This window comes from Humulus lupulus, chromosome 4 (genome assembly GCF_963169125.1).
Source record: "Humulus lupulus chromosome 4, drHumLupu1.1, whole genome shotgun sequence".
NCBI lineage: Eukaryota > Viridiplantae > Streptophyta > Magnoliopsida > Rosales > Cannabaceae > Humulus > Humulus lupulus.
In genome coordinates, this window is record NC_084796.1 from 63,310,789 (window position 1) to 63,332,617 (window position 21,829).

The 21,829-nt window shown below is 38.4% G+C and overlaps 1 protein-coding gene across 1 annotated transcript; it reads right to left on the bottom strand.

The window, feature by feature from the left end:
- Positions 1-10,444: 10,444 nt before the first annotated feature.
- LOC133832236 (glyceraldehyde-3-phosphate dehydrogenase GAPCP2, chloroplastic-like) lies at positions 10,445-11,496 on the bottom strand. Its single transcript, XM_062262605.1, has 5 exons — positions 11,427-11,496; positions 10,963-11,027; positions 10,774-10,834; positions 10,595-10,692; positions 10,445-10,489 (listed from the first exon to the last, which is right to left on the bottom strand). The coding sequence occupies exons 1-5, from the start codon at positions 11,494-11,496 to the stop codon at positions 10,445-10,447; spliced, it is 339 nt and encodes a 112-aa protein (XP_062118589.1).
- Between the last annotated feature and the right edge of the window lie 10,333 nt (positions 11,497-21,829).

The following is a 21,829-nucleotide window of genomic DNA, read 5'->3' on the forward strand; positions in this document are numbered from 1 at the left end:
TGAACAGATCCGAATTCTGCGGCAGCAGGCTCCATCAGGGAGTGTTGCCCCCATTGTGCCACCTGTAGTGGTACCCGTTGTACAGCCAGTGGAGGTTGGGAATAGATGGGAGCCGTGTATGAGCGGTTTAGAAAGCAGCAACCCCCAATCTTTGAGGGAGGACCTGATCCACTGAAGGCTGACCAGTGGATGACCATGATTACTACCATTTTGGACTTCATGAGGGTAGAGGGACATCACAGAGTGGCCTGCGCCACATATATGTTGAGAGAGGATGCCCGAATTTGGTGTGAGGTGGCATCACAGACCAGAGATGTTACCACTTTGACTTGGGAAGGATTCAAGGACTTATTTAGTCAGAAGTACTATAATGTTTCCATCAAGGCAGCAAAAGTAAATGAGTTCGTGGGGCTGGTAACGGCAACATGACCGTTATAGAATATGCCCTAAAGTTTGACAGACTTGCGAAATTCACACCAGATCTTGTGCCTACTGATGCAGCTAGGCAGGACAGATTTATTAGAGGGCTTAATGATATGATATCCCAGGATGTGAGAATTACAACAGTACCTGGAGGGACAACTTATGCCCAGGCTGTGGAGAAGGCTCTTACCGCTGAGGAAGCGGAAAATAAGATATGGAGAGAGAGTGCAGCGAGGTGGGAGGGCCACAGGGTGGTGCCTCCATATTCTGATTTTGGTAGGGGCGGAGGCCCCAGTGATCTGAAGAGGAAGACCCTTGATGCTTTGACCGTTCGTGGTCCTGACAGGAGAGGTCGGGGTACTCAAGGTGGCCGTCAGGGAGGCGGTGATGCATGGAGGACTTATCTTGAGTGCATGAGGTGTAGAAGATGCCATCCAGGCGAATGTCGGGCTAAGGCCTATTATGTGTGTGGGGTGGTGGGACACCTCAAGAAAGATTGCCCGACAGTGAAGAAGAGAGATGCAGGGAAGGTGGACAGCTTGACTCCATCTCGAGTGTTCACCCTGACGCAGGCAGAGGCTTAGGCAAGCCCCTCGGTAGTGATAGGTCAACTTTCTAGCGCTAGCACTCCTTTTACTGTATTGATAGACTCTGGTGCTAGACATTCGTTTGATCCTAGTAGGGTGATTGATAGGCTGTGTAGACCTAGTGAGCATTGTACTTCAAGGTTTGGGACTATTTTTCCTACAGGGGAACTTGTAGTATCTAGAAGGTAGATTAAGGCACTGCGAGTGATAGTTGACGGTAGAGAGTTGTCAAGAGTTTTGACTGAGTTGAATATGGAGGAATTTGATATGATTTTGGGTATGGATTGGTTGGTTAGATATGGAGCTACCATTGACTGCAGGAAGAAGATGGTGACTTTTGAGCCAGAGGGCGAGGATCCCTTTGTTTTTGTGGAAGCGGTGCATGGACCTCGCGTACCCAGGATAGCAGTGCCGAGAGCCAGAGATCTGTTACAAGGAGGGTGTATAGGTTTTCTGGCTAGTGTAGTGGATACCACCAGGGTTTCACCAGTAGGGCCGGAAGAGACTAGATTGGTTTGCGAGTTCTTGGATGTGTTCCCTGAGGGCTTGCCGGGGTTTCCGCCGCGTAGAGAGATTCAGTTTGTCATTGAATTGGCGTCAGGGATAGAGCCAGTGTCGAGGGCACCTTATAGGATGGAACTAGCAGAACTGAAAGAATTGAAGATACAGTTGCAGGAACTTCTGGATTTGGGGTTTATCAGGCCTAGTTACTCGCCGTGGGGTGCTCCAGTTCTATTTGTGAAGAAGAAGGATGGGACTTTGAGAATGTGTATAGACTATAGGGAATTGAACAAATTGACTATCAAGAATAAGTACCCCCTACCAAGGATTGACAACTTGTTCGATCAGTTGCAGGGTAAGACGGTGTTCTCGAAGATTGATCTTCGATCTGGTTATCACCAGCTGAGGATCAAGGACGAGGACATACTGAAGACGACCTTGAGAATGAGGTACGGACACTATGAGTTTCTGGTCATGTCATTTGGTTTGACCAATGCCCCAGCAGCTTTCATGGACCTGGTGAACAGGGTGTTCAAGGACTTTCTAGACCAGTCTGTTATTGTCTTCATCGATGATATCCTAGTGTACTCCAGTTCAGAGGCAGAGCACGAGATTCATCTTCAATAGGTTCTTTAGAGGTTGAGGGAGCATCAGTTGTATGCCAAGTTTAAGAAATGTGAATTTTGGTTACCAGAAGTGACATTTCTTGGACATATTGTGGGCGCGGATGGGATTATGGTGGATCCGTCTAAGGTGGAGGCAGTTAGGGATTGGGCAAGGCCAAGGAACGCCTCGGAGGTGCAGAGTTTTCTTGGTCTAGCGGGTTATTATAGATGGTTTGTGGAGGGCTTCTCGAAGATAGTGGCACCGATGACAGAATTGACATGGAAGAATTTAAAGTTTATCTGGTCAAACAAGTGTGAGGGCAATTTCCAAGAGCTGAAGCGACGATTTATCTCTGCGCCCGTGTTGAGTCTTCCTTCTGGGGAAGGGAAGTTTGTTGTTTACTGCGATGCATCGAGGTTGGGTTTAGGCTGTGTGTTGATGCAGAATGAGAAGGTGATAGCTTATGCGTCACGACAGCTGAAGGAGTATGAGCAGCAGTATCCTACCCATGATTTGGAGTTAGCAGCAGTGGTGTTCGCACTAAAGATTTGGCGACATTATTTGTATGGGGAGAAGTGCGAAGTATACACTGACCATAAGAGTCTGAAGTATTTCTTTACACAGAAGGACTTGAACACACTACAAGAAAAAATTCTTTTAATAACACCGAAAATGTGTTATCAAAACATACCATAACACTTTTTGATGTGTTAAGACCGACTATGTTATCGTAGGTCAGGGTACTTTACATAACACTTTATCATTGTTATACATATGTGTTATTATACTGTCAACGATAACACAATTTCTGTGTTATTTTAATAAATAGATAAGTGTTTAATTATGTTATTTATAGTCGATTATATAACACATTTCAATACTTATAAATTTGTGTTATACTACACTTTAGTATAACACTTTTTTTGTGTTATACTACACTTTAGTATAACACATTTTTTGTGTTATACTATACCTTAGTATAACACATTTTTTGTGTTATACTACACTTTAGTATAACATTATTTGTGTTATATAATGAAGTTTGCATAACACAATTCTTTGCATAAAAAGTGTTATTGTAATAGATATTATAACACAATTTTCATATTATAACACTAATTTATTCTATTATATTTTAATTTTTTTTATATAATTAAAATTAGCTTTCTAATATATACTATCTTCATCAAATGAACTTGATTTTCAAATAACAAAAAGTAAAAACATTCATCATTGTATTAACAATCCACATATTAGTTTAAAACATTCAACACTGTCATCAACAACAAAATGTTCTTTAAGTATTTAAGGAGTCTTAAATATTCAACATAGTGAAAAGTTACTACTTTCAACACAAAATATTCTACAGCTGCCCAACACAAAGCCTTCAAAATTAAGTATCCTTTTCTACTTCGCTTGTCACATCTGCAAAACAAACAAAGAAATATTTTATTGTTATTATCTAGCATCACAAATTACATCAAGAAAAATGCTATGGAAATTATATCCAAGAAAGGACACCACATACAAAATAATGAATTCACAACCACACCAAAGCAAACAAAGAAACCAAACAGTAAATTATAAGACATTGGTTATTTTTTGAGTATGAAAATGTACCTCTTGGAATAACTTTTTTAGAAGGCCATGCAACTGTGTATGAAAATGTTAGCAGCTTATGGAGTGTGGAGTGTGTAGTGTGGAGTGTGGACTATTTTTGTATGATAGAATAGATCACATGAAGGATGAGAATGTCAGCCTCATCACCATCTTTTCATTTATAAACAAAAATATTTAACCTTTAAGTATCATCAATGGTCAAACTTAGATTTTTGTCTTTGTATAATATTCCATCTATGATCTCTGATTTCTCTTCCTATTTTTTATTTTTATGAGCAAGAATATAAATGGTGGGTAAAGTTTTACTTGGATTATGGTGAACCTATTTTCTTACATATGTACTAATTTTAACATATTATTATTTACTTGTTTCAAATAAAAAGAAATGGCTGACCCAGAAACTTGTTGTTGAAATTATTTTCCTTTTAATGAATAAGAAGTAATCTTTAGAAAAAGATAAATGTTCCCTGACCCTAAACATTACCAAATATTGGATTGCTTTTAAATACAAAAAATTTCAAAGATATATTGTTTTTGGATTTAGTTATGAACTAAAGTTATTGTTTATATATATGAAGAAGATCCATTGTCATCTTTTACTGTGGTAATGTTTCTGTTATACTAATCATATCATCCCCTGTTTCTTATGGAAAATGAGAATTATACTAAAATGTGTTGCCATTTTTTCTTCTTCTTTCGTATTGGCTATGATAACGACATAGGTCAAATGAGCATGCATTTAAACATTATTTTTAACAAAACAAGTGTCATATATCTCACAATTCAGGGCCAATTTAAGAAGCATACATAGCCATCTATTTGTTAGTGTGACCATTTTCTATTAGTATACATTACAAATTCAATCTATTGTACTCACTTTGTTTGGACCTACTTATAGGCTATATAGATCATCAGAATACACCATACCATCATATGGCTAAGTACTTTCAGATTTGGGTTATAATTAATTGAAGAAATTACACTTTTTAATAGTAATTTTATTCCACCATACCATCATATTCTTACCAATTTTTTTCCCTCCAGTCTTGGCAGTTTTCCCTCTACGAGCTAATTACTCTCTTGAATAAATAAAAGCATTTCATTTCTTGGTTTTCTTTTAAATTATGGCTTTCTATTTTTTGTAATTTAATGATTTGCTTATTTGGCTCAATCTGAATTGTTCCCCAGGATTCCGATACAACTAGCTGCAAATTGAAGTTGTAACAGAGAGCTTTCACTAGTTAAAAAGATCCTTTCCTTCATTTAAATTTGATTGATTGATTTTTTAACTCAAAGTTGCGTGTGTATGGCTTAATTTTTGTTGAACTTGTGGTTGGCTGTTTGGTTTCTGTTGAATAGAATAATCACGTGGAATGACTATTACTTTGTTCTAAGTGTTCACAGTGTAGTATATTCTTTGAACACTAAAACTAGAAACGAGAAACTAATGGTACAAGGAATTGAGTGTGAAAATAGAAGATAATAAAAAATATGAAATGATGGTTTACACAACGCTACTATGTTAGAGAGGAATAAAGAACTGAACCAAAGTAATAGTTGTTTATTTATTTATTACTTCTGTTTGTGTTCATGTGCTATTTTTGGGGGTTGGGAGTAATAAGGAAGGAAGGAATGTGTCATGATGGTATGTTAAGAAGAGATGTTGTTCATTTGGTAGTCACTATGAGTGCATTTTTAGGATTCTTCTCTCTTAGTCAATTATCTTATATAGTTTACATAATATTTGCAGATGTGGAGGGGTAATTGGATTCTATGGGCCAGGGTCAAATATTGGACTGCTTTTAAATACAAAAAATTTCAAAGATATATTGTTTTTGGATTTAGTTATGAACTAAAGTTATTGTTTATATATATGAAGAAGATCCATTGTCATCTATTACTGTGGTAATATTTCTGTTATACTAATCATATCAGCCCCTGTTTCTTATGGAAAATGAGAATTATACTAAAATGTGCTGCCATTTTTTCTTCTTCTTTCGTATTTGCTATGATAACGACATAGGTAAAATGAGCATGCATTTAAACATCATTTTTAACAAAAAAGTGTCATATATCTCACAATTCAGGGCCAATTTAAGAAGCATACATAACCATCTATTTGTTAGTGTGACCATTTTCTATTAGTATACATTATAAATTCAATCTATTGTACTCACTTTGTTTGGACCTACTTATAGGCTATATAGATCATCAGAATACATTTTGGTTTGGTTTGGCAATCTATTGCGAAACTTCCTCAAAGTTCTTACTTAAGGAACTTCAGACTTTTTGACTGATTTTAATTTGTAGGAAGTGATTGTGTGTTTGATTCTGCAGTAAAAGGAAGTTTCAATAATGAAAAAGGGCAAGATTTTTAAGCTAGCAAAGGGGTTCCGTGGAAGGGTGAAGAATTGCATAATAATAGCAAGAGAGAGGGTGGAAAAGGCATTGCATTATTCCTATCAAGATCGTTGGAACAAGAAGCGAGACATGCGTTCTCTATGGATCCAGCAGATAAACTATGGCACTCGCCAACATGGGGTACACTATCTAATACTTGTTTCATAGATCTGTAATTTTGAGTCAGATTTTATATTATATTCTCTGTCTATACACGATTGTAAGGGATTGCTGATGATTTTGGTCTTCTTATTATGTAAGTTTTGTAGTATTGATCTTAGAATGAATCCTGCTCTAAGTCTTAGTTATGTATTCAGTTTCTTTTAGCTAAAAACTATACAAATAGTTTAGTTAATGCTCTCCTTCAGCTGCACTAAAGAATTAGAGAAGGATTCATTTTGAGATCAATATTAAAGATAATAAATTGTAAAATATTGTGTAAAATTTCTGAATGTGTAAATTGCTTTTGTTTTTGTGGCTTGAAAAGCTTGTTTGCATTTTATTATGGAGATTTTTGTTGAAATCAGTAAGGCAGAGTGAGTTTCACTTATTTTAGATAGATTTTCCTTTGATTGAAAACCTTATAGTAATTTTTGAGGAACCAAAAACTAGAGAGAACTACTGAAATTCCTCATTATTAATTAATAGACAGTGCTGGTATAGACCAAAACCATAAACATTACAAGGTTGAGTTAGATTGAGAGGCTCCCCTTTCCCAAAGATTGCCAAATTCTTCTCTAAGTAAATCTCACTTTCTTATTGGAGGCTTATCTAGTTAATGTTTTTCTGAACTTGTGTTGGCTCTACAAAATTAGCTGGACAGCATGAGCACCTGCCATTTGTCTTCGCAGCTCTTGTTTACTTCAGTCTACTGAATATTTGCTCAAACTGGATGTTAATATAAGACAGAAAATAACAGCTTCACTCTACTCTCTTCTCTGCTTCCTGTTGTCGTTGGTGGCCTTTCATTTCTTAGCAACATATTACAAAATCTTGATGTTTTGTTTCAGGTTAATTATGGCAACTTCATGCATGGGCTTATGAAAGAAAACATTCAGCTGAACAGGAAAGTTCTGTCTGAGTTATCTATGCACGAACCATACAGTTTCAAGTTTTGGCTGAATTTCATTGTTTTTTTTATGATAGATTGCATGTGAGCAATAGCCATATTTACATGCAAAATTATTAGATCTTAGTTTTCCAGCCCTACAAGTAACTTGGCACTGATCTATGTTTTGCCTTGACCACCATTTTTTGTTAATTCTGCTGGTTTATTTTCTATCCATTTAATAGTCTCTAGTTCAAGAGATTCTAGTGTTGTTTTTAATTTAAAAATCAGATTCTAAAATGATAGCCACTAACTAATTGGGTTTGGATCAAAGACAAGATTTTATCTCGGGTTATGTCAATTTTGTTATGGAAATTAAATCTAATTTATACATATGGAAATAATGAAAACAATATGACTAAATGAAAAATCTAATCTATACATATAAAAGCTTACCTAACCATCTATCAATACTAAGTCAAAAAATTCAAACAACACACAATAAGTTTTCTTCCTTATATCACCGCACCACACTAACAAATTTTCCAGAACCTACTTCTCTAATACACACAAGTTTTCAACCTTCCGTTATCACCGCAACACACAATTTTAATCTCAGAACCTACTTCTCTATGGATGAATATTTAAGATATTCAAACTCCTCTAACATTTTTAAGATATTAATAATAAGAGTTAAAAGAACAAATTCTCTACCTCTTGCAAATTAACTTTGCAATGCTCCTTGCCAATTCGATCCATAACCTAAAGAATACAATCAATACTTAAAATATTAATACAAAATTAAAATTTGTCAATAGATATTAAAACAGCCTTTGAAATCCAAAATTTATCTAATTCGATCTTAAAATTTGGGGATAAAATATATACACACATTTACTTTAAAGGAATTTTAAGTATGACTTAGTAAATTTTGACAAAATGGATAGGAGAGTGTACCTATTTCACACAATAAAACAGTAAGTTTTGATCGTTTTCTGAATATATAGGATTAAGTGGTACTTTTTCCATAATTGAATTTTTTCTTTCTGGGGATGATTGAGATGTTATTATCCAATAATTTTTTTTCTAGGGGACATTTATACTCTAATAGAAATTATAGAGTATATACTGAATATACTCTGGCTGAAATTATAGAGAGAAATTAAAAGGGTAAAGGCTGAACTGAAAAAAGAATTTGAGATGAAAGATTTGGGTGCTGCAAAACTAATTTTGGGTATAGATTTCTCGTTTATGGTGGAGCTGGAAACGAATATAGGACAACTGCTATAGAAGGTTTTGTTGACTCATATTTTGTAGGCTGTCTAGAAATTAGAAAATCACTTACAGGTTATGTTTTGGCAGTTTTCGGTACAGCTGTTAGCTGGAAAGCCAGTTTGCAAAAGATGGTTGCTTTATCTACTACAGAAGCTGAACATATAGCTTTAACAGAAGTTTTCAAGGAAGCTATATGGCTGGTATATATACTATTGAGTTGGAGAATTTGTTAGTTATTTTGGTCCAGTCAGCAATCTTTTATGTTTACAACCATTCTTGTAAAGCAGTTAGTTATGTTTTGTTATGTTTACTACTGCTATATATACTGTTGAGTTGTATACTTTTACATATAGTTTTTTAGAAACTTTTCCTTGTAATTCAGTAAAAAAATCTGTAACTGAGAGAAGAGAGATTTGTACTGAAAGAAGAAGGAAGTTCTAATAAAAGTGGCTGCCCGTGGATGTAGCTTAGAGTTCTAAGTTTTGACTCTAATTAGGACCACGTAATTCTTGGTGTTGTGTTTTAACTGGTTTGATTTCTTGTGTGTTTCTTCTAACTGGTTTGTTCTTGTGACTGTTTCTTTGGATCAAATTGTGTTTGTGCAAGTTTTTGTGATCTCTAGTCTTGGCTCTACATGTTTTAATAAATTACTCTATGATCTATATATCAAAAAGATATTTGATCAATATCTTGATTGAGATTTGACTCATTCTCCTTCCATATTAATCCATGTACTGCTTCTTCAGGGTAGGCTATCTAATGGACAATATATAGCATTAAAAAGACTCTCCAAGACTGCAGGACAATTTTTTCATCACAGGAAGGAATTAAGAGAAAGTAGAAAGATAAGCAAAACAACAAGTGTGGTGGTCCTCATAGTCACATCATGGGTTATATCAATAAGATTGTCCATAATTTTTCAATCTATATCAAATACATTTTATCATATAGATTATATACATCGGAACAAGCAACAAGCATCTTTCATTTTTATTCTTTTCCTTTCCAACTAGGGATGCTAGCAATTCTTGGCTCAATTCAAAACATGCCAAGAAAACAACATGGAAATAATTTGATTCCATTCTAATCCCAAGTAAGCTAAGTTGTCTAAACATATTTTCTATGGTGATAGGAGACCACAATATCAGAGTATGCAAAACAAAAGATGATCAGTGATTGTTTAGGTGACAATGGACCCCATAAAATCGACTAAAGATATGATCTTGAAAGCAATGGTGGAACTTCAACAAAGAACCATTAATAAAAAAAAACACACACACACACACAGAAAGTTATCACTTTTGATGAGATGAATTAACAAGAATGGAATGAAAGGATATAGAACCAAGAGAGGGAGATAGTTGATTGGCAAGACCACAAAATTAACCATTGGTAAGCAATTGAAGGCAAGTTGTACAAGGTCTTATGGTAAAGGTAGAGGATATGCTTAGAAAAATTACATCATCCAAATGTTAAAAAACAGATTTTAACAGATAACAACATAACTACTATTAGTTTCCCCAATATGATCTTGTTTTTTTCAATGGATTTTTCTGGGCCATTTAAAAGAACTAGTTAAGAGAATATTATCAAGATGAAAATAGACTTCTTACGCATGACATTGCCAATAGTTCCATCAGTGTAATTAAAATGTATGAAAAATACACATCAAAAAAATTATACCTTGTGTCACCAACAAAATCATTGGAGACAACGTCTTCATCTGTGTACCCAAGAATGCCTTTAAGTGGTTCCTCTGATGCATACCTATATCACCAATCACAAAAAAAAAATTAAAAATAAGACAATTACACACTTAGACAAACACAAGAGGAGAGGAATAAATGCAATGATTAGATACTTCACAAAGAATGCATGAGCATACTTTATGGCTACCTTGACATCTTCATAGGAAGCACTCTTCTCAAGTCGAAAAGTTAGGTCCACCACCGAGACATTAGGAGTTGGAACACGGAAGGCCATTCTAGTAAGTTTTCCCCTTCAGTTCTGGGAGAACCTTTCCAATAGCCTATAGTTCCAAAAAAAATAATAAACATAATAATAAGAATAAGAATCAAACCACATTAAAACCAGCATTGTTTTTAGATTTCCCTATGAATTTAGATTTCACTACCTTTGTAGCACCAGTAGAACTAGGAATGATATTTTGTCCAGCTCCACGACCTTCTCTCCAATCCTTCATTGATGGGCCATCAACAGTCTTCTGTGTTGCTGAACATTAGAAACAAGAGTCAAGTAACCAACTTGTAAACTATTCTCCTATTATAGAAACAAATAAAGTGAAAAACAAACCTGTAGTTGCATGAATAGTTGTCATTAAACCTTCAAGAATACCAAATTCCTCATGAACAACCTGTGTAAAGTAATAAGAAAATCACTCAGCGAATAACTAAAAAGCATAATAGCTAAAACCAAAAGCACAAGGATATTTAGCCAGATTCATTCATAAATTCAAAACCATTATTGCATGAGTATTCTTGCCATGGACGCCGTCACATACCCTGTGACTAGATCAATAACTTGAACATTTGAAACATGAAGCGGAGCTTCAACCATAAATAGGGAAGAGAATATTCATAAAAAAAAATTAGCAATAAATTTACTTAGCTGCAAATTTCTTTAGAATATTCATCAATATGCATAAAATAGACAATCAAAACCTTATTAAAACAATAACATCTCTAAAAAAAATGAGTCACCGACAACAAAAATCCAAAGTTTAAAGCAATAATAAATCCATAAACCCAGTTCCCCTGAAATTAAAGAACCAAAACCATAGTTCTTGAACCTTAAAGTGTTCGGGGACTGATGAGGAGAAGCCGAGAGGTGTCACGAACCCAAATCAAAATTCCCCTTTTTTAGTTTATCAAAAAATAAAAATAAAAATAAAGATAAGACCTTGGGTGCAAGATTGATCTGGTAAACAAGATTGCAAAGCTATTTACCCTCTTTGGTTTCGAAGTGATGCTTCATCAAATCGAACAAAGTCTCTGCCTTGAACTGACCAGTCGCCATTTTCTTCACTCTCTTCGATCACAACTTGGGGAAGAAAGAGCCTGCAATTCCAGTGGAGAGAGTGCTCCTCTGCCGTGGTGTGCTCCAACATCTCGTGCGATGGAGAGGGTAGAAAGAACGCTGAGACTCTGGGAGATAGGGAGAGCGAGAGAAAGAACACTGGGAGAGAGAGAGAGTGAGACAAAGAACGCGTCATTAGGGATTGGGTTTTGAGATAATAGGGCTAGGCTGAAACCGTGGGTTTCCCTCCATTTTAACATTACCCAACAATTTTTTTTTTGTTTCCCTCCCTTTTAAGTTTACCGCTTTACCTATTATAATACTTTTCCAATTAGCTTATAGTTATGTATTATAGAAAATTGTATTTGGTGTAGTGACATGAGATAGAGGCATTGGCTGGAGTTGGTAAAGGACTATGATTGTGATATTCTTTATCATCCGAGGAAAGCCAACGTAGTGGCAGATGCATTGAGCCGAAGAGGCCCAGGTCAGTTGTACAGTTCCACCTAGATCTCGAGAGAGTTAGCTGATGAGATGGTCCGAGAAAGGATAGAATTGGTGGTAGGTCGGTTGGCCAATATTACTCTGCAATCGACCCTGCTAAAGCGGATTAAAGAGGGACAGTTGGTAGATGCTCAGTTACAAGAGGTTAAAAAGAATTTCTTAGCGGGAGTAGCTAAGGACTATTCTATTTCTGAAGTTGGTTTACTTCGGTATCAGGGGCAGATTTGTGTTCCAGCTGATGAGGGGATTAGATGAGAGATACTAGATGAGTTTCATACGACGCTGTACTCACTTCATCCAGGTACCACGAAGATGTACCTAGATCTACGGAAGTTATATTGGTGGCCCGGGATGAAGAAGAATGTGGTAGAGTGCGTAGCAAGGTGTTTAACCTGTCAGCAGGTGAAAGTTGAGCATCAGCGACCGGCAGGGTTGCTCCAGCCTTTGGGTGTTCCTGAGTGGAAATGGGAGGACATTAAGATGGATTTTGTGGGAGGTTTACCCAGAACGGTTGGGCTTCATGACTCGGTGTGGGTGATAGTGGACAGATACACCAAGTCAGCCCATTTTCTTCCAGTGAAGTCAACATATACTATGGATTAGTATGCTGAGTTGTACGTGAGGGAGATCGTACATCTCCATGGGGTTCCTAAGTCTATAGTATCAGACCGGGATCCTATCTTTACTTCCAAGTTTTGGAGTGGTCTGCAGAAGGCTATGGGGACTCAGTTGAAGTTCAGTACAGCCTTTCATCCCCAAACTGACGAACAGTCTGAGAGGACGATTCAGGTGTTGGAAGATATGCTTAGAGCATGTGTCATCGATTTTGAGGGATCATGGAGTAAGTATCTCCCGTTTATTGAATTTTCATATAACAATAGTTACCAATCAACAATTGGAGTGGCTCCCTACGAGATGTTATATGGGAGAAAGTGCAGATCACCCATTTGTTGGGATGAGATGGGTGAGAGGAAGTATTTGGGGCCATTTATAGTTCAGAGGACAAGTGAAGCTATAGAGAAAATCCGAGCTAGGATACTTGCCTCGCAGAGCAAACAGAAAAGCTACGCCGATCCCAAGTGTAGGGACGTGGAGTTTCAGGTTGGGGACCACGTGTTTCTTCGAGTTTCACCATTGCGAGGGGTGAAGAGGTTTGGTAAGAAGGGCAAGCTAAGCCCTAGGTTCATTGGACCTTTTGAGATCCTAGAGAGGATTGGTAAGGTGGCTTATAGGTTAGCCTTGCCACCATCGTTGTCAGGAGTCCATGACATTTTCCATGTTTCTATGCTCCGGAAGTACGTCTCAGATGTGACTCATGTGTTGAGGTATGAAGACTTGGAGTAGCAGACAGATTTGGCTTATGAGGAGCAACCGGTTCAGATCTTGGATCGGAAAGACAAAGTACTACGGAATAAGATGATTCCTCTTGTTAAAGTATTGTGGAGGAATAGTAAGGTTGAGGAGGCGACCTGGGAGCTTGAGACAGAAATGCGGGATCAATATCCTGAGTTATTCAGGTAAATTTTGAGGACAAAATTCTCATTAGGAGGGGATAGTTGTAATGTCCCAAATTTTCTAATAAGGCTTAAGGGCCTTGATTAGTGTGCTGGGAGGGCATAACTAGATTATATGTGATTTAACGATTAAACACATGATATATGATTATTTGAATAACTGTGATGCATGACTATGTGTATTAGTATGCATGTAGGCCCTGATTAGGTTAGAAGGGCATAATCGTAATTTTGGCCCGTTGAGGGAAAAACTGTATATATATATATGTGTGATAAATTGTCGAGACCACATTATTATGTGGATATATTTTTAATTTGTGACTCAAGGCGATCCGAGTGAGCAGCTTAGCGAAAAAGTCACAGCGGGGATTTATACCCAGCTCGGGGCGAGCCTGGGGGTATTTTTGGGAATTTAGAGAATATATTGGGGTCAATTGTGACATTGAGGAATATAGTTGGTGATTATTTAGGTGTCGGGAAGTAAGTAGTAAATATTAGAGACACTCAAGGAATTAGCGGGAATTGGGTGAAATGACCAAAATGCCCCTAGGTGGATTAAAAGGCTTAGGATTTATGGGAATGTATTGTGATCATTTGGCTTATAAAGGATAAATGCTATTAGGCTTTATACTTAGTGGATTGTGTAGAAAGGGCTGGAATTTTGAAGGAAAGAAAGGAAGGAAAAGAAAGAAGAGAAGGAAAAAAGGAAGTAGGAAGTCTATTTTCTCTCTCACGCTTTAAGCTTTTCTCCATCAGTTTTATCGTCTTTTGGGGCAGGAACTCAGGGAAAGTCAGAGTAGAAGCTTGAGACTAGAGTCCTTGGTCTGGCTTGAAGAATTGGCAAGGATTTAGCAAGAGCAATCCATTCACTTGAGGTAAGGGTCAAGGTAGTTTTCAGGTTCTAGTTTTGGTATTGTTATGGGTTTTGAGCTGAGTCTTGGTGGGGAATTTTAGGGAAGTTGAAGCTAAGCTTTGAGGAGGTGAAGGCCAAGCTAGTGAGGAGGTTAACCTAGGCTAAACTCATTCATCAAAGGTAAGGAACTTCAGTTTTAAGCTTTGTGATTTTTGTGGTTTTGCTGAAGTTTCTGAGTTTTAGGTCCAACTATGGTGAATTCTTTGATTAGGGGTGCATGTGATTGAATCATGTGTGGTTGGGATGTTTGGGATGAGTGGAGGATGTTGGTAGGCTTGTTTTTATGTTTGGTTGAAGTTTGAAAGAGTTTTGGTAAGGTTTGGCTCGGGGAAAATCGAAGGAGGAAAAATGCAGGAGTTGCTGTGCTGTGACTAGCGCTACAGCGCTAGTCACTGGACGCTGTAGCGCTAGGCTGAGTGTTCTAGGATGTTTTTAGGTTCTGTTTGTAGTGCTGTAGCGCCCTCCAAAAAGCGCTGTAGCGCTACCCTGTTTCCAGAAAATAGTTTTTGGGTTATTTTCAAGGGTTTTGGCCTGGTGGTTCGGGGTTTTATTCCACCACTTTGTTTGGTGGAATTAGGGCTTCCCAAGGGCTTAGGATTGGTCCCGAGGCTAGGTTCTGGACTTAAGGTTTGGTGACGATTCTGATATATGGTTGTGACTAGGTGTACGCTTGGGGTCAAGAGGGATCGTTGTAATGCCCCGAATTCTCCGATGTGGTTTAATGGCGGGATTAGTAGGCCGGGAGGGCCATACTTGTTTAGTTAAGCCATTAAAAGATATTATGCATGTATATGTGAATTATATTATAATATGATGTTAAATGCATGCATGTGGGTCCACATGTTTAATTACAGGGGTGTGATGGTAATTTGGTCCGTTGAGGGTATAATTGTATGCATGTCGATGATATGTGTTGAGACCACATTATAATGTGGGTTTGTTCGAGCTTTTCGGCATGAGATGACCATGGTATGTTAATTAGCGGTCTGGTCATAACAAGTTTAAGTTCGAGGCTCGGGAGGAGTCTCCGGGTGATTTTAATGGTTAGTGCATTACCGGGTATTAGAGGGTAACGGGATATGAATTATTGGTGTTTGGGATTATTGAGGATAGCGGGAATTGAAGAGCGTTAATTATGATTAACGAGATAGGTTGGAAATGACAGATTTTCCCTTAGGAGCCTTTGGAAACCCTTAAATGACCTAGGGGGTATAATGGTCTTTTACCCCTAGGATAGATATAAACTGAGTTCAGTAGTAAAGTTGATGAGAAAAACAGAGCAAGTTTGGAGCTTACCCGTACCTTCTTCTTCTTCCATTTTCTTTGTGATTTTTGGTGATCTTGTTGAGGATTCAAGCTTGGGAAGTAGACCTTGGGAGTTTGGGAGAGAGTTCCACCATTGAGGAGCATCATAACCTGAGTTTGAGGTAAGTTTCCAGCCATTAGTTTTCTGGTATGCTCTGTTTTGGTGTTAGTTTTCAGCTTGTGATTTTGTTGTGGAAAGTTGGAATTGATGGAAGTTTTGGTTGGGATTTCACTTGGGTTTTGATGAGGGAGTAATATAGATCAAGTTTAGGGGTTGTATTGGAGGTTTGAGTGGTGTTTAAGCTTGGATTGAAAGGTTTGTTCCAAGAGAAATCGCAAGGGAAGAAAAATAGGGGTTTTAGCTGAACTGGAGGTTGGGCTGCGGCATGGCCAGGGAGGGTCGCGGCCCTTGAGGAGTGCTGAAGTTGGCCACCTCTGTTTGAGGGGCGGGCTGTGGCATGGCCAAGAAGGGCTGCGGCCCTTAGTGGCTTTTTGGCCAGAAATGGCTTTTTGGCTCGGGGATGCAAGCCTTAGGCCTCGGGGTCGATCCTACTACCTGGTTTAGTAGTGTTTGATGTCTCAGAGGCTTGGTTTTGGTTTGGGAACCCTTTATTATTCATTTTATTGATGGAATCCCATAATTGGTTATGACCAGGTAATCGCTAAAGGACCAAAAGGTTGATCGTTCTCAAGGGTCGTTCTAATTATTAATTCTCGCTCGAACAGGAGGTAAGAGAACTGCACCTGTGTATATGTGACATGCGAGTTTGGTATTGAGGCATGTTGATTGATAAATGTGGACATGGATTGCATATTAAATGCTAGTGAATATTGATTATCTGTAAATGGCACTGACTTATTAGTCAGAATCGGAAACGGTGTTAGATCCATTTGTGAAGCTGTGATTTATTAGTCAAGTTCATAATGAGTTGAACACTGGTCGTGTTTTATTGACCTAAGAGTCAGAAATGGAATAGCGTCATGAACGTCGAGCCAAATGAAGATTAGATCTAATCGATATCAGCGTTGAATGACTCATATGGGGTATTAATGCTGGACCGACCAGAAGGTCGATGAAAATTATAAGCGCTTGGCTAGTCAAAGACTAGTTATTCAGAGCCAGGGCATATGCCCCAGGTGGCTGTTTGTCACATGGCTAAAGGGTGCTGTCCCCACTTTTGTGACTGTTGCGACTGTCACCTATTTGTTTGGACTGTTGGTCCTGGATGATTATTACGATTCTTGTTGATATTATATCATGCTGTATTATATTTTCTTGCTGGGCCTTGGCTCATGGGTGCTATGTGGTGCAGGTAAAGGGAAAGAAAAGCTCACCCAACCTTGAGTGGAGAGCTTAGGTGATGATGTGTACATATGCGGCCGCTTGACCACCACGGCCAAGGCGTTCTCAGAGGAACTAGGGGGTTTACCTTATTTTTGCCGCTTAGGTCGGCGGGGTTGTAAATTTGAAACAGTAATGACCATTCTGTATTGAGAACAACTTGTAAATGTTTTGATTAGCTCTGCAGAGCAGTTTGTAATGAAAAATATCCATTCCTTTTTATTAATTTTCTGCCTTAACCTGTTAATTACACTTAGAGCACGTTTTTAACCAAAGGACTCGGGTAGCGGGTCAAATTTCTGGTTCACCGTAACTGTTCTGGGTAACCATGGCGTTACAATCATGCTTGAGGATTAAATCGAACAAATCTAGCAAATCTAAAGGTAAGAAAACTGCACCCGACTATGTGTTTGTGATGGGACTAAGTGCTCCCGATAACTATATAATGTCATAGATGGTATTACGCCATGGGACATGTGATAAACGACCTAAGGGTGTCATAAATTATACTTGCGCACAGGGCGCGGCTCAGCCACTGGTAGCCGAGGACAGCTTAACATTCACTGAGCTCGGTTTAAGCGGGCCGGAGTCAGTGGAATAAATAGAGGGTGCAGCCTAAGGGCATTAACCCTAGTTGTCATATGTGGATTGATTATTGATATGAAATGATATACTTAGTATGATGAATACTTGATTATCATGAATGCTTAAACTGTTGAGTACATGCTTATGCGATATGAGTTATCTAATTGTCTATTGAATGATTGTGCTCTGTTATTGTGTTTTCTTGCTGGGCCTTGGCTGACGGATGCTTCTGGTGCAGGTAAAGGCAAAGGCAAATTGGACCAATCCTGAGATGGAGGGCTGCGAGGCTGAATGTACATAGTCAGCTGTTCGACCGCCATGGCTGAGGAGTGGAACAGGATGGGATATGCTTAACGGTCTGTTTTGCCTTAGTATGGATAATCACTGTATTTAAATCTTGAATCTTTTGTAGACAGTCTTAAACTTATTACTTTTGGGATCCCATGTAAAAAGAAAATGATTATTTATAAGAAATGCATCTTTTGAGACCAAAATCTTTTTACCCTAGTTCAACTATAGTTTCAGTAATATGCTTTGAATTAAATGACTTGATTAGCAGGCCTTGCACCTTTATAAACACACAATGTAACGGTCTTGGCTATCCAGGGCGTTACAAGACACCCTGAGGTCCTGCGCCCTACGCCATGTGACCATTAAGTCACCTGAGCCTTTTAGCCCTTGTTCTGAGTAACTAGCAATAGACTAGCCAAGCACTTTAGTTTTCTTTGACCAATAGGTTGGACAAGCATATAATGCTCTTGTTGATTAGATCTAATCATATCGACCAGCGTTCAATGTGCTATTTCCACTCTTGACTTATAAGTCAATTCCATAGGACCAGCACTCAGTACTATTGTTGATCCTGACTGATAAGTCACAGCTTCACGACCAACACTTGACATCATTGCCGTTTCTGACTAATAAGTTAGTGCGTTTCTCAGATAAACAAATGCATTCAAGCATTCATAATACAATAGATATCCAAATATAGATCAATCAACATACTTAAACAATAATCACGTAAGTCACATAATGGGTACAATTTTCTTACCTAGACTTGAGCGTAAAAGAAGTTAAGAACGACCCTTGAGAACGATCCCGACTTTAGGCCCTTAGCTGTCACCTAATCATAACCAAATATGAAATCCCATCAATAAAATGAGTAATAAAAGATTCCCGGACCAAGTCCTAGCCCCCAGGACCTCAAATCCTACCAAAAAAGGTAGTAGATTCGACCCCGGGCATTAAAGTTCAAAAACCAGCGCTTAAAACCAAATAAAACTAAGTCTGGCTCAAAAAGAAAAGGCGGCCTGCGACCTACCCCCAAGGGTTGCGGCTTGCCTCCCAGACAGATAGGCCCCTTGTGTGGGTGCTAGGGGTGGGCTGCGACTTGCTCTTGAAGGTCGCGACACGCCTGCCAAACAGAGCCCAATGAAGGCTCTAGGGTTCACTCAAGTCACGGCACCCATGAACTCGGTCGCGACTTGACCTCATGAACTGAGCACCCCTACATTTTCCTCAATTCAAACTCAATAAAAAACACAAGCAAACCATCCCAATATCAAAGCTAAACCCCAACACAACATAACCACCAATTCAACAATAAAACCCAAGCTTAGAAACACTCAAAACACCATCAAATACCCAATTTTAAGATCAAACTCCCAAGCTTATAAGCAACCTTAAAAACAGAGTAAAACCAGTCACAAAGAAAATTGAAAACTCACCTCAGCTATAAATTGAATCCCTTCAGATGCTTTAACCCAATCTTAAACCTCAAACTCAAGAACTCCAAGCTTGAATCCCCTAACTTGCCTGAAAAATCCAACTGAATGAGAGAGAGGAAATGATCGAGAGAGAGAAGAGAGAAGCTCTGTTTTCTGTGGTTCATTTCATAGTTTTCCCCTCTCTGAGTATATCTACAAGCCTAAATGACTAAAATACCCCTAGGGCTACACTAATCCCTCAAAGCCACCTAAGGGTAAATCTGTCATTTCCACCTACTCCGTTAATCATAATTAACGTCTTCCAATTTCCGTCATTCCCAATATCCTCAAATAATTACCAAATCATATCCCATTACCCGCTCAACCCCGGTAATATACTAAGCACCAAATTATCCCTAGGCTCACCCTAAGCCCGGTAATTAACCTTGTTATGACCAAACCGCTAACTTGCTTCCTAGGATTGTTTCATGCCGAATAGCTCAAATATAATCACATAATAATGTGATCTCACCCATATATCACATACATGCACATAAATATACAAATATAGACATATAATAATGCAATGCACATTAATATACATATAATCACATAATAATGTATTAAACCAATTATGGCCCTCCTGACCCCCTAATTTAGGCACTAAGCCACATTAAGGAATTTGGGACATTACAGAGGCGAATCCAGAAAAAATGAAGTCATTGTTAGAAATGCCTTCGCCCAAGTCGTGTAAGGAAGTACAAAGCCTAACTAGAAAGGTGGTGGCTTTTAACTGCTTCGTCTCAAAATCCACTGACAAATGTCTACCATTCTACAACTTGCTTAGGGGAAACAAGAAATTTGAATGGACCGAAGAATGCAAACGGGCATTTCATGACCTGAAAACGCACCTAGCTAAACCCCACATACTATCAAAACTGAGATTTGGAGAATGTCTGTTTCTTTACCTAGTCATGACAGAAAACGTAGTTAGTGCTGTGTTAGTTCGAGAAGAAAATCGGGCACATAGACCCATATATTATGTAAGTAAGAGGCTTCTCGGAGCTGAATCACTATACCCTCTGATAGAATAACTTGCGTTCTATCTCATTTTGGCTTCAAGGAAGCTCAGGCCATAGTTCCAGTCCCATTCTATTCACGTCTTAACCAACCAACCTTTAAGGTAGGTTTTGGAAGCCTAAAACATCAGGGCATCTATTAAAATGGGCCATCGAACTTAGCCAGTTCAAGATTTTATACATGCCATGAACGAGAATCAAGATCCAAGACCTTGCTGATTTTGTGGCTGAGTGCACAGGGTTTTAGGACGAGCTGATAAGGGAGCCGGTGCTGGAATTATGGAAAATTTTCATTGATGGATCGTCTAACGAAAAACAGATCGGGAGCGGGGATAATCCTAATCTCACCTGAAGGACATCAGTTCCATACAACCCTCAGATTCGGGTTTGAAGCATCCAACAATGAAGCAGAATATGAGGTCCTACTGACAAGTCTAAGGGTGGCGAAAGAGCTCAAGGCAAAAGCCATTCAATGTTATAGTGATTCTCAACTCATGGTTAATCAGATATTGGGGGAATACCAAGCTTGAGGCATCAAGATGGTGACCTATTTGGTTAAGGTAAAGAGTAAGTTGTCTGAGTTTGAGTTTAGCTCCGTTGAGCAAGTACCCCACGAGCAGAATTCCAACGCTGATGCTCTAGCTCGACTCGCTACCACCAAAGAGGCAGATACATTGAATGTAGTTTTGGTGGAGTTCTTGGAAAGTCTGAGTATAACAACAAGAATTGTTGAGGTCAGAATGATTGACATAAAAACGACCTGGATGATTCCCATAGTGGAGTACCTCACAACCAGAAGGCTACCTAATGATAGGAAGGACACGAGAAAGTTGTTGTATCAAGCTCCGCAGTATGTTATGATTGAGGGGATCTTATATCGAAGAGGGCATTCATTGCCCCTCCTACGATGAGTTCTGCCTAAGGAAGCACAGACTATTTTGTAAGAGATACACGGAGGCTTCTGTGAAGACCATGCTGGGGGGAAAAACCTAGCTCTAAAGGTACTGAGACAAGGCTATTTTTGGCCCGTTTTGACAAAGGACTCGATCTCGTATGTGAAAAAGTTTGATAAATGCCAACGCTTTGCCATAGTTTCTGAGCTGCTCTAGTCGAGCTCACCATGATCTCATCCCCTTGGCCATTTGTAGCATGAGGAATTGACTTAATTGGTTCCCTACAAACAAGAAAAGGAAGTGTTCATTATGCAGTTGTCACAATCAATTATTTCACGAAATGGTAGAGACTGAACCTTTGGAAACCATCACCTCAAAGAGATTCCTGGATTTTGTTGTGAAGAATATCATATGTCGATCTGGACTCCCTAAAAAGATCATATCAGACAACGAAACTCAGTTCGATAGTGATTTCTTCACAGAGTTTTGTGA

What these genes read in the sequence shown, in the direction of transcription:
- LOC133832236 (XM_062262605.1), bottom strand. Translation starts at nt 11,496, where the DNA reads ATGGCGACTGGTCAGTTCAAGGCAGAGACTTTGTTCGATTTGATGAAG. An exon ending in AACTATTCATGCAACTACAG is followed by an intron (nt 10,693 to 10,773) that starts GTTTGTTTTTCA and finishes TCTAATGTTCAG; the next exon opens with CAACACAGAAGACTGTTGAT. An exon ending in GTTCTACTGGTGCTACAAAG is followed by an intron (nt 10,490 to 10,594) that starts GTAGTGAAATCT and finishes TTGGAACTATAG; the next exon opens with GCTATTGGAAAGGTTCTCCC.